Here is a 12,736-nt window from a genome sequence, read left to right on the forward strand (position 1 = left end):
GGTTCTGTAAGTTTTGAGCAAAATCGGGATGCACACTAGGGTTGAGGCAGCCTCTTTATTTTGCCCTTGGGAATCTCTTGAAGGGCTGTAGCTCAGAGGTAAAGTACCTGCTTTGCATGCAGAAAGCCCCAGAATTGCTTTCAAGCACCTCCAGGTAGGGTTGGGACTCAAGAGGGAACCCCGTCTGAAATCCTAGAGAATTACTGCCAGTCAATGTAGGCAATACTGAGCTAGATAGACCAACGGTCTGACTCCACAGAAGGCAGCTTCCTGGGTCCCTCTCATGCCATTCCCCCACCCCATGCTCCACCCCATGCCCCCTCTCCCTAGACTACATCCGTCACTGGCTCTGCTCCACACCCTCCTCCAGTGCTTTTGCCTCGCTGGAGTGCATCCTTGAATGGTGATAACAGGCTTGTTCACACGTTACAGTGAACACAGGTACCAGCTGTTTCTACTCATGTCCAAGTGTTTGTATGAAAGAATGTACACTTATCCATCTGTACAGCTCAATTATTGTGTACACAGGCACACATATGGTACACTAATTGAATGTAACGTGTGAACACCCCTATGCGCCTGTTGCTTGTCTGGATAGGAGATGGAGAGGTGCATGTGTGGGAGTGTATGCAGAAACCTCTGACTTCTGCATGGCAAGAATATAGCCTACTGTACAAACGTAACAGCCACAGCTGTTACTCCGTCATGTTTTGCCCTGGACCCATTTTTTTTCCTCATCCAGCTTACTCAGTAATGTAGTGCCAAATTCAGAAGTGCACAGTACCTTCATGATAGTCATAGCCATTCTCCCTCATAGCCACTCCCCCTTCTAAGATTACACAACCTTCTGATTATAGAATAATCTGGTCAGGCTTGAATACTGCTTTCTGCTTCTCTGACACTGTTACTATTTGACTGCCCTTTCTCACTGCCAGAGATACAGCTTGAATTACTGATTTCAGTGTCTACATGTTTATCTCCTGCTGTCACTAAACTACTTGATAATGTAGATGGGATGCTATCATCAGGATTCACTGTCTCCTGCAATTACAGAATCCTCACTCTCCACAACTTGGCTTTTTGAAGTAGGAACTAATAGGAACTCCTTTCACTCTGATTGGCTCCAATTAGCAGGAAATGTCAAGGAAGCAAGATAGTCTTCTCAGTGGCTCACACACTCTCCTATTATGCTGATTGGTTCATAGGACACTGGAGACATAGGGACCCTGCTGGGACCTGGCTCCTAAAAAAGGAAGGGGTCTAAGACCCAGTGAGACCCTGGAGCTGAGCTTGCCACTAGCATGTGGCCCTCAAAGGGTTGTGTACAAAGGAATGCAGCCCTTGAGCTGAGAAGGGTTTCCTGTCCCTACTGTACACAATTCTGACTGGCTAGTGCCCAGAATGTTACAAAGAAACCTCCTCACCTTTACAATCCTTGTAGCAGCTTTGCTCTCTTTTCTTTTTTTAACTTTTTTTAACTTTTTTTTTTTAAAAAAATCAGTAACATGGTGAATTAGCAGATCAGTGTGTGGATGTTCATGTGGCACTTTTAAAACATTTTAAAAGTTGGATAGCCCATCTAAAGGAAAGGGGGCGGGGTATGACTGACTATCGAATCAATGTTAAATTTCAACAGACACACATCTGTCATTTCAGTTGTAAAGTTGGGTGGAAGTCAGACTCACACCAAGCTTGAGAATTTATGTGAGCTGGGTTGATATGGCTCCTCCCCTCCATTTGCTTCTTTCTTGTACGTTTCTAGTCCTTATGGTTAAGGAAAGGGCGTGCCTGCCAAAAACCTGGAAGACAGAGGAGGGCCGAGTAGGACTTGTGTAAGTAGTTCCATCCCTAGGCCTATGGAAAGCAAAATAAATTGTCCAAATGAGAAAAATGTACAGATGCACTCAAATTGTATAGTTTATTCAGGATGTGGGTTGCTTTGCTGTAGCAGAGCCTCATTCTACTAGCTGTCTCTCACAACCCAGCAGCTTCTGCTGTTCTTAATTTTGCCTCTCCTGAACAGATCAAGGCAAATCAGTGATCAGCTTTGGTGCCATGATCATATGTAGAAGAAGTGGTTCCAGAGGCTGCCAAAACAAGCTTCTTGCTTTAAATTTTGCAAGCACTGATCCATTCTGCTGTTTTAACGGAAGATTCCCTCCCAGGATCAGCAGCAAAATTTGTACTTCCTTAGAAGCATCTTTGGAAGTAGGCGAGTGATAACATTCCAACACAAATTCTTACATCAAAACCATCTTTCAAAAAGTCCCAGAGCCTGGGTTTTATGGCCCAGCAAATGTCTACATCACGCTTTCTTCTTTTATAGCACTGTATAATCTTATCTAACCTGTAAATAATCTTGCTTTTGGCATCAAAGGCAAAAAGTCTTCTGGAAAGGCAAAACTACTCCTTCCCAAAATGTATTGGAGTTTGGTTACAGGATGACATTTTTTTAAAAAAGTATGCAACAACAAAAACTTTGAAATTGGACTTTGCGGACAGTGAGTGCTTCCAGATCTGACATATACTGCATAACCAACCAGTCCTGTTCATTCATTGTTTTTTCAGGGTGTCCAAGTGAATTCCTACATTTGCAGTTATTTTGGGTTTTTTTTTCCAAGTTACACCTTTTTGAACCACTTTATTCTTTACCCAAAAAAAATCTGCTGAGTAAAGGGGCACTCAGTGGAGGCTAGGGGCTCCAATGTCAGGGCAGTGAGTCCACCCCAGGTTTTAGTCCAAACTTTCAAGGAGCTGTCTAAGGTGCTCATCAGCATTCTCCAATGGGAGCACCTCTGCGCTCTGCTCCTTCCCCATGGAAGGGATATGGCAGGTTAGGATGAAACAATGAAAACAACGTAAAAAGGACTGAGAGACCTTCAGCAGTCTGGATAATCCTTGGCTATCTTGATTTCATGAAAATCTGTAAAGGTGACAACTGGCACCCGATTTGAGGCTCCTATCTGGAACCACCCAGTGTTTATGACAGTCCAATCCATTGCTGGCTCCACGGAGAGGGGGCCCTGTGAATTGCATGCACATGTGCAGCCAGAGCAGAAGTGAAACCACGTACCTAGACCCATATACAAATGTGGGACTTCCTCGCCTTTGAGAAGCCATAGGACAGTGAAGAAGACCACATTAAATCACATTATAGTAAAAGGGAGAAATAACAAAGGCGGGGAGGAATCACCACAGGTTACTCAAGAGAATCATTGTCATTTATTTCAGCATGCCTTAAGGAACACAACTAGTGTCGTGTGATGATATCAGAATGGACCACGAGCAGGGAAGGTCTTGGTTCAAATCTTAGCTTAGCCATGAACACTGAGTGGCCTTAGACAGCCATTGTTTGTCTCAGCCTCAGCCCCCAATTCAAAATAAGGGAATATTGGTCTACTTTGCAGGATTGTAGTGAGGATGATTGGGCTAGCATATACAAATGGCCAATTAAATAAATCCTATATATTTAAATAGGTGGATATTTAATGTGCCCAGAAAATGTGCCCAGTGACATGTTCCAATATAACAAGCAGCCTCTTAAGTCTTTGCACGCACACGTGCACGCGCGCACACACACACACACACACAGAGTTGCAACCTGCAAAAGGTTGTGTGTATTTGTGTACATGTGTGTGTAAGGTGCAGAGGAAACGTTGATGACGCAGTGATGAACAGAGGAAGTTTCTGACAGTAAACAATAGTTATTGCACACTGTGAGACATGGAAGAAGCATCTTTACTGATTACAAAATCTGTGGTAACAGAATAGCGTAAGAAAAGCCCTGGTGGATCAGACCCTGAGAAATTAGTCCAGGCGTAGCCAAGGTGGTGCCCTCCAGAGGTTGCTGGACTCCAACTCCCATCAGCTCCAGACAGGATGGGCAATGGTCAGTCATGATGGAAGTTGTAAATCAACATCTGAAGCATCACAGGTTCCTCATTCCTGTTAAACAAACTATAGCACAGCACCTGGGCACTGCTTTCTAACAACAAAAGCCAGGGGTAGTCGACATGGTGTCCTCCAGATATCATTGGACTTCAATTCCCATCAGACCAAGACAGCAAGGCCAAGGATCAGGAACGATGGGAGCTGGAGTCCAACAACATCTGGGCGGGGGCACTACATTGGCTAACCCTGATATGGCCCAATATTCTGTTTCCAACAGTGACCTGCCAGAGGGGTCTGCAAAACCCAGAAGTGGGGCATGAAGGCAGCCTCCCTTCAGTGCTTGCCCTCAGCATCTGGAACAGAGGAGGCTGCCTTACTTGGGGCCAGGCCATTGGTTCATCTAGCTCAGTATTACCTACACCAACTAGCAGGGGCTCTCCAGGAGGCCAGGACATTCCCAGCCCTACCTGGAGAAGCTGTGGATTGAACCTGGGACCTTCTGAATGCAAGGCAGATGCTCCACCACTGAACTATGGCCCTTCTCCTATGCCTATAACTCTAGCATTCAGCGTAGAGGGTCATTTAGCCTAGCCATCACAACCAGGAACTGCTGACAGACCTGTCTTCAATGAATTTGTGCCATCCCCTGTTAAATTAAACCCACATAGGCCAGTGGTGACGACCCCATCGCGTGGCGAGTTCCATCGTTAATATTTATCTGCCACATGAAGAAATATCTGACTAGCATCTACTGACAATCTATTTCATTGGTTGGTCCCAAGCGTTAGTGTTACCAGGGCAAGTGAAACGTTCCCCTCTCTTCATCCCAGAAGTGGGGAACCTCAGGCCCCGGGGGGGGGAGTGTAGTCCCCAGCCCTCTCTATCTGGCCCTTAGGACTGTCTCTGCACCATACCCTCTCCCCAACCCACACCTCTCACCAAACTTGCTTTGCCCTCTCCTTGCATGTCTTTGCCTGGCAGAAACGTGTCCTTAAACTATGATGGCGCTTCTTGCCTGCCTTGATGGAGAATAGAGAGGGATGTCTGAACGTGTGCAGAAACTAGCCTGCAGTACAAAGGTAACACCTAGATTTGTTTCTCCGCCCACTTTTTCTTCCAGCTCTGCCCACCACTGGCATGTGGCCCCTGAAAGGTTTCCCAGACGGGAAAGCAGCCCTTTGGCTGAAAATGGTTCCTCAGTCCAGTTCCATGCCAGTTAGAATTGTATAACCCACTCCTAGAGTAGATGTACTGCCCTCAAATCAATTCCGACTTATTGTGACCCTATGAATTGGGTTTTCAAGAGGCCTAGAGGCAGTGATTGGCCCAAGGTCACTCAGTGAGCTTCATGGCTATGTGGGGATTCGAATCCTGGTCTCCCAGGTCGTAGTCCAATACCTTAACCACTACACCACACTGGCTCCTATGTCCTCCCTTTTTTCTCTGTGGTCTGTTATCAAAAGGAAAATGTGAGGTATACTTTTGTGAAGATGATGATGATCACAACAACAGCAGTGATAGCAGCGTGCTGTCTGCTTTGGTTTAAATGCTGCTGAGCTCTGCATTTATTTTCTGAACAATTTTTTGAACCATGTTTGACTATTGTTACCGTTACTGTTATTATATCATCACTGTGAGTATTATGCTTATTATATTATATATAACAATCCTCTGAGGGAGGTCAGTATCATGATGATGATCCCATTTTGCAGATAGTTACAGCAGGCGACTGAGGGCTGAGATAGAGAGTGCCTTGTCTGGGGCCACTTGTCAGGAGGTAAGAATTGAAGTAGGGCTTCTGGAATTGTTGTTCTCTCTCTTATCCACTACACCACACCAGCAAAACATTCTGTGAAGGGAAAACAGAAAATATCTTCGTCTGACACACACACACACAAAAGTAAGGGAGAAAATCTCTTACCCGTGTTGTGATATTCCAGCCCGGTGGGCACTTCCTGAATTGCTGTCTCATCCCAGAGTGGGTAGAATGCCCTCTGCTGGTAGCAGGTGGATTGGAACCCACAGGTCATCCAAGGATCTTCATAGGGATTGATATCTCCCTGTCTCTGTGTAAAAGTGAAACACAGGGTTATTAAAGGTTCTCTTAAAAGAGCAATTAAGCCAAATGCATCTGGCCCCAAGTGACTGATGCACTGGCAGATTTGACATGCAAAGGGTGCATTAGTCTATAGATGGTGTGTTTGATTTTTGGTGCATTCAGTGTGTCCAAGCACTATGCAGTAGGATGGGGAACTTCAGGCCCATGGGCAAATGTGGCCCTCCAGACTTCTCTATATGACCCTCAGAATTCTACCTATGCCATGCCTCTCTCCAGGTCAATTCTGCTTTATGCCTTCCTTGAGTACTTTTGCCTGGCTAGAATATGTCCTTGAACTGTGACATTGCCTTTGCTTGCCTGGATGGACAGCGTAGTGTGCTTAACCCTCTGATTTACAGGGTACAAAGGTAAGAATATATAAAGCCCTTAACAGCTTGAGACCTGTTTCCTTGCAAGACCACCTCACCCCATATGTGCGCACTCGAGCACTTCACTCTGCAGAACAGGCAGTGTTACAGCTGCTAGATAATACTCGTTCCACACTTGTAAGAAATTGTTCCTTTAGTGTGGAAGTACCTACTCTTTGGAACTCCCCGCCTATTGACATCAGGCAGGCACTGTGACATTCCCCCCTTTGGCTCCCCCTGTCAGGTTCCCACCTGCTCGTGGCTACCGCCTTTCACTAGGCACCACCTCAGGACACCACCAGTCAGGATCGTCGTTTTTATTTTTTCTCACTCCGCTCTAGCACAGATCTCACAAGATCCCACTGCTAGGCAGCACCACCAGTCACTCCCTGTAAACAATACTGCTAGAGACTTTGCCTCAGTCTCTCTATAGCTTGTTACTTTGTGTCTGGGTGCCCTTGCTGTCCACAACCCCCTTGTATCTTTGTCTATAAAGCATACAATCCTGGGTTGCTCTGGATACTTGACAATGTTACAATATCTCCCTTCACTGCTGCCACCACATAATACAGTTTCCCTTCAGCCTTGGTAATTACCCTGCCCTCCCTTCTGGTTTGTGTATCCCCAGCCAAGGACCAGGCTTTTGGTAAACCAATAAAAGTATTTATTTGATAACACCAGGAAATAACAAGATTACTTTAGGAATGTTTAACAAACATATGGTTTCATATAGTGTCACTCTTTATGTTTCTGGTCATATATATATACTGTCTAAATATCAGCCAAATATAATCCAACCTTCCCTCAGAACTCTGCCAACCAACCCATCCAAATAACTCTCCACTAACAACTCTCCAACAACTCTCACCAACCAACCCCCTCTCAACTGTCATCCTACCATTTATACCTTCAGCCATTCAAACACTCAGCCAATCATCATCCAGCATTCTCCAGCCTTCCAACCCATGCTCTCCCCCCTCTTATTCAATTCCCTTACCATGTATCCCTTAATAAACCCGCACTTACCATATTTACAGGTTTTAACATATAAGGACATCACAGGCACCTTCGCTGTATTCTTGTTGGTGCTTGCTTAACACATTTTTGTTTATGCAAACCTAGCAAACACATAGACTTTGATCTGTTTTAAATCTGTTTAGCAGCTGCTTTAATTATGTTAAATATGTTTTCAATTACTTGTTTTTAACTGTTTTATTGATAATTTTAATGTTAGGTAAACCGCGTAGAGGTCATTGCATTTGAGCGGTATATAAATTTTGTTAAATAATAAAAGAATTGCATCTGTTGCTCCACCCACTTTTGCATCCGGCCCCACCCACCACCGGCATGTGGCCCCTGGAAGGTTCTCATGAATGATTGTGGCCATCAGACTGAAAAATGTTCCTTACCACTGCTACAGAGCACAGGGCAGCACCTCCAATTTCCTGCTGGCTAGAGATATGCACTGGGGAGGGGGTGGGAATCACTTTTCCCCCTTTTCCCCCTTCCACTTGAAGAAGCCCAGGGTGGCAAACACATCAACAAAAACATTCTAAATGGGGAAAAAAATCTAAAAACACCCTTTCTTCCCCACCAATAGAAACAGCTAGGACTGAATGCCCTGCAAATCCTTAGATTTCAAATATGGGAAAAAATACGAATGAGAAATTAAAAAAAATGATTCAGAATGAGTTCTTTTAGATTAATTTGAATGCATATTCATGAAATCCAAATTCAGTACAAGTGAGGTTCTATGATATTTATTTTTTTCTTCCAGATAAAATGAATGCTGGTCCCCTGACCATTGACACAGTATCGTAGTCAGCAGTTGCTAAAGGTACCTAGTTCCAGCCCTGGGTTCCCCAGCCTTGCCTGCAGGGATAGAAACTCGATTTTAAATAAATAAAGCTGATATGGTCATAATGCCACATTTTGCATCTCAAAACCAATGCTTAGATCAGCCTTTCCTGACCTGGCACCCTCGAGATATTTTGGACTCCAACTCGGATCATCTCTGACCATCGGCCATGCTGGCTGGGGTTGATGGGATTTATAGTCCAAACTATCTGGAGACTGGGGCACACTAGTTGAGTCTTCCACTGCACATCTCAATGCCACAATGATCAAGACCCCAGAATAATATTCAATGTGGGAATCCATCTTTTTTGATGACAGCCTACTTTCATCCCAAAATGAGTTTGGGTCCGCCATGCGAGATGGGCAGGGACCAGAGCGGGCAGATGGATTGGAAGCACTGACACATTGTTTCCGATGCCCACAGTCAGAACAATCTAACTGCAACTGAGAGTTGAGTTGCTCAAAAAGCACACAAATTACAAAGCACAGTCCTCTTGGGAACCACTACATCAAAATACTCCCCCACCCCCTTTAATAAAAAAAATAAACTCTTGACTTTGGAATGCTAGAATGTTGGGGCGAAGGGATCCAGGATTACATGACCAAGTCATGAGGCACTGACTGATTTTATTTTAAAGCATTTCTAAACCACATAATAGTTAAAAAATCTCTATGCAGTATATAAAAATACAACATAAAAACAATAGAAGAGTATATGGTTTTTATATTTAAAGCAATTTCATGTCACTTTTATAGTCATAGTTTCCCCCAAAGAATCCTGGAAACTGTAGTTTGCTAAAGGTTGAGAGTTGTTAGGAGACTCTTATTCCCCCCACTGAGCTACAATTCCTAGAGTGACTTAACAATCAATCTCTCTTCCCAGAGAACTCTGGGAATTGTAGAAGGCGACAGCAGTCTCCTTAACAACTCTCATCACCCTTAACTAGCAACAATTTCCAGGATTCTTTGGAGGAAGCCATGACTGTTCAAGTGGTATAGTGGTGCTTTTAATGTATGGTGCAAATGTGAACAGAGATATAAAGATAAAACAGTAAAACAGCATTATAAAAACAGATAACCACAGCAATTCAGTAATAACATGGTCCATTCTTAAGGGTCAGGAAAGCCTAGGCAAAAAGATATACCTTTATAAGGCATCTTAAGCATCTGATGAATGACACATCAAGTATGGCAGAGGGAAGGCCATTCCAGACTGCAGGGCCAATGGAAGAAAATGTCCATTTTCAGGTCACAGCCCTGATATTCTGTAGGGTGCAGTGACATGAGATGATCTACATCAAGTGTGGGGAACCTGTGGTCTTCCAGATGTTGCTGAACTACAACTCCCAACATCCCTGGCCTTTGGCCATGTTTGCTGGGGCTGATAGGAGCTGTGGTTCAGAAACCTCTGGAGGGCCAAAGGTTCCCTACATCTAACTTATATGATCTTACAGTTCTATACAGGGATAGGGGGTCCTTCAGGTAACCTGGTCCCAAGTTATGTGAATCAATGCTCTAGGCATTGTGTGAAACAAACTATAGAGTAGCGTGTCTCATTTCCCATATTTTTTGGCTCCTGAGACACAGTTCTCTTTCTGGATTTAAAAAATGGAGGTATCCCTCAGCCTTGCATTCCAACAATGCATACATCATATGCAATTGGCTATGATGGCTATGCAGCCAAAACTGGGCTACTAGGGGAGGTATCACAGTGCTCTGGTAATCCCCGAGGTTTGCAGAACAAGAAACTCCTACAGGCAAGGGGAAGGAATAATAACAACAACAACAACAATAATAACAACAACAACAACAACACCCAAAAAGAGCTCAGTGAGGGTTGACCATACCCAATGACCACAGAATACTGAACATCTCTTAGGAAGAAAAAGGAGGAAATGGGGGATGTAGTGGAGTATTTTGGTAGAGGAAATGGCTACCTGTCTAGAACAGAAGCATTCCACATGGTAACTTTTTTGTAGCCATTCCTGCTTCTATATATGCATCTGGGGTCCTCACCACAGCATCTTCCAACACCTCCTTTGGTGCCTGCCCAGGTTCCCTGGCCCTAGTTGATTTTGCTTTGGCTTTTTCTTTTTTGGTTGGGGGGGGTTGTCTACATGTGTTGCCTGTATTTTGTTTGGCAAGAGTAGGTGACTGGGGAGGGGCAGTCTGAGCATCACCAGTTTTTCTTCTGTGAAATTGGTATTTTGTGGTGCCTGTGACAGTTTAGTCTTCCAAATGTGTCCTGAGGACCCAAAAGACTGAGGACCCCTGATGCACATACTCCCTGTCAACTTGCAGAACAGACAGACATTGTCCTTGCACCTGTAGGATATCACAGTGTCACAGCACCCCCTCCTTTCCTTTGTCCTGTCAGTTTAGGGATAAGGAAGGGACGGTGCATTCTGGGCAATGTTTCTGAGGCTCCTCTCAGCTGTAGCATGGGCTGAATCAGGGAATCCTGAGGTGTCCTTATTCCATCCCTCAAGATGATGTCACTGCCCATGCATGCAAAATGATGGGTTGATTTTTCAGGGCACCGGTCTGTCTTCTAGCATCTGATGGCACGTTGGCATGCCCTGACTCCAGTGTGGCCATCAGGACAGGGCTTTAGGGCAGACATCCAGGGGCTCACTCAGCAGAATGAACAGGAGACCCCCCCAAAATAAAAACCCCATTGAAACAGGGCTTTTTTTACCAAGGGTTGAAGACAGGGAAGTAATATACATTGCCATCTAAAACAGGAATGGGTTGTCTAGATGTTGTTGGACTCCCAGCTCCCATCATCCAGGCAGGACGGCTTTGTTCTTCTTTCGCTGCCCAAGCCAGTATGTCTCTGAATACCAGTTGCTTGGGAACCATACTCGGGTCCTTCTTGCAGGCTTTCTATAGGCATCTGACTGGCAACTGTGAGCATAACCAATCATCATGGATGACAGGAGCTGTCCCCAACCCTGATCTGAAGAGATGCAGCCCTGTTAGAAGTATAGGAAGGTGCCTTACACCGAGATAGACTGTTGGCCCATCTAGCTCAGTAGGGACTACACCAGGAGTAGGGAACCGCCCACCAGATGTTGCTGAACTACAACTCTCATCATCCCTAGCAAACATGGCCAATGGTCAGGAATGATGGGAGGTGTAGTCCACCAACATCCAGAAGGCCAAAGGTTCCCCACACCTGGTCTACTTGGACTAGCAGCAGCTCTCCAGGGTTTCAGGCAGGGAATATTCTCAGCCCTACCTGGAGAAGTCAATGATTGAACCTTCTGCATGCAAAGTTACAAGCCTTCCCCTAAATCCGGAGTCTAAAATTCCCCGACTGCACCATTGCCTCGCTCACAGCTTGTTCTGCCTTAGAACTATCTGGAAAGAGCTAGAAGGCAGATCCACACCATACATTTAAAGCACATCCAGTGCACATTCAAGCCACAGGACTTCCCCCAAAGAATTATTGGAACGGCGGTTTTCCCCACACAGAACTACAACTCCCCAGCTCCCTTAACAAACTACAGGCCCTGCGATTCTTTGGAGGAAGTAACATGCTTCATTGGATGTGCTTTGGGTATTTTATTTTTCAAAAAGGGGGGGGGAACCCACAAGATTTTACTTCTATGTCCCAACAGCTGCCGCAGAGATATTTTTGCAGTACGTTTTCAGAACTCCTGCTTTCAAAATGGAGGACAGCTTTCTGCAGCCCTTGCAGCCACACCCACATCCTTCGACAACAATAGCAATACCGTCACACGTACGTGGCCTCAAGAGGGTTAAGGGAGCCTTGGTTAGCTGTGCATCAACAATAGGAAGGGACGGGAAGGCAAAAATAATTTTAGACAGACATACTCACGACACCAAGAACTATGTTTTTTTTTAAAAAGGCTGTTTTAAATATAGAAACATCTCTCGAAGCTGCTGCAATAAGAGATAAGCTCTGGAACAGATCTCGGGCCACACAGAGAGGCTTCTTTAAAAGGGGCTACTGCTGCTGATCATTTTTTATTTGTGAATTAGCAACATTTGAGTCCAGACTTGTAATTAATCAAATTGCCTTCCGATGGGGCACGCATATGTCCATATCTGTAGGACCAGGATTCAAATCCCCACTCAGGCATGAAGCTCACTGGACAAACTTGAGCCAGTCACTGTCTCCCACTCTAACCTACCTCACTGGGCTGTTGTGAGGATAAAATGGAGAGAGGGCGAGCTCTTGGAAGAAGGGTGGGATATAAATGTAACAATCTATAAAACAAATAAATAACTACAGCTACCATAGTGCTGTTGAATGCTTGCATAGGGCTATGCTATGACAACGCTCTTATCCATCTGCCTTCTGGCTCTTTAAGGTTAGAATGGACACAGCGGAAGATGTGCACACAAGCTCCCTAACAGAACCTTGTGCTAAAAAGTCAAAAGAGCCATAGTATGTGAGATGCAAATATGCTCTTAATTTTATGACTGACCCAAACACTTGCTGCAGAATTTTTCTACTCAAAGGTGGAGCCTAGAAAAGGCGGGGGAGAGGTTT

General features: G+C 44.9%; 1 protein-coding gene across 3 annotated transcripts in view; it reads right to left on the reverse strand.

Moving 5' to 3' along the window:
• ETS1 (ETS proto-oncogene 1, transcription factor) overlaps positions 1-12,736 on the reverse strand; it is a 156,177-nt gene that overhangs the window by 126,371 nt on the left and 17,070 nt on the right. For all 3 annotated transcript variants that reach the window (XM_061592506.1, XM_061592503.1, XM_061592505.1), the window contains exon 3: positions 5,813-5,957. In XM_061592506.1, the coding sequence (XP_061448490.1) occupies positions 5,813-5,957 (145 nt within the window). The remainder of the gene's footprint in view (positions 1-5,812; positions 5,958-12,736) is intronic.

Source organism: Rhineura floridana, chromosome 12 (assembly GCF_030035675.1).
Source record: "Rhineura floridana isolate rRhiFlo1 chromosome 12, rRhiFlo1.hap2, whole genome shotgun sequence".
In the NCBI taxonomy this organism is placed as follows: domain Eukaryota; kingdom Metazoa; phylum Chordata; class Lepidosauria; order Squamata; family Rhineuridae; genus Rhineura; species Rhineura floridana.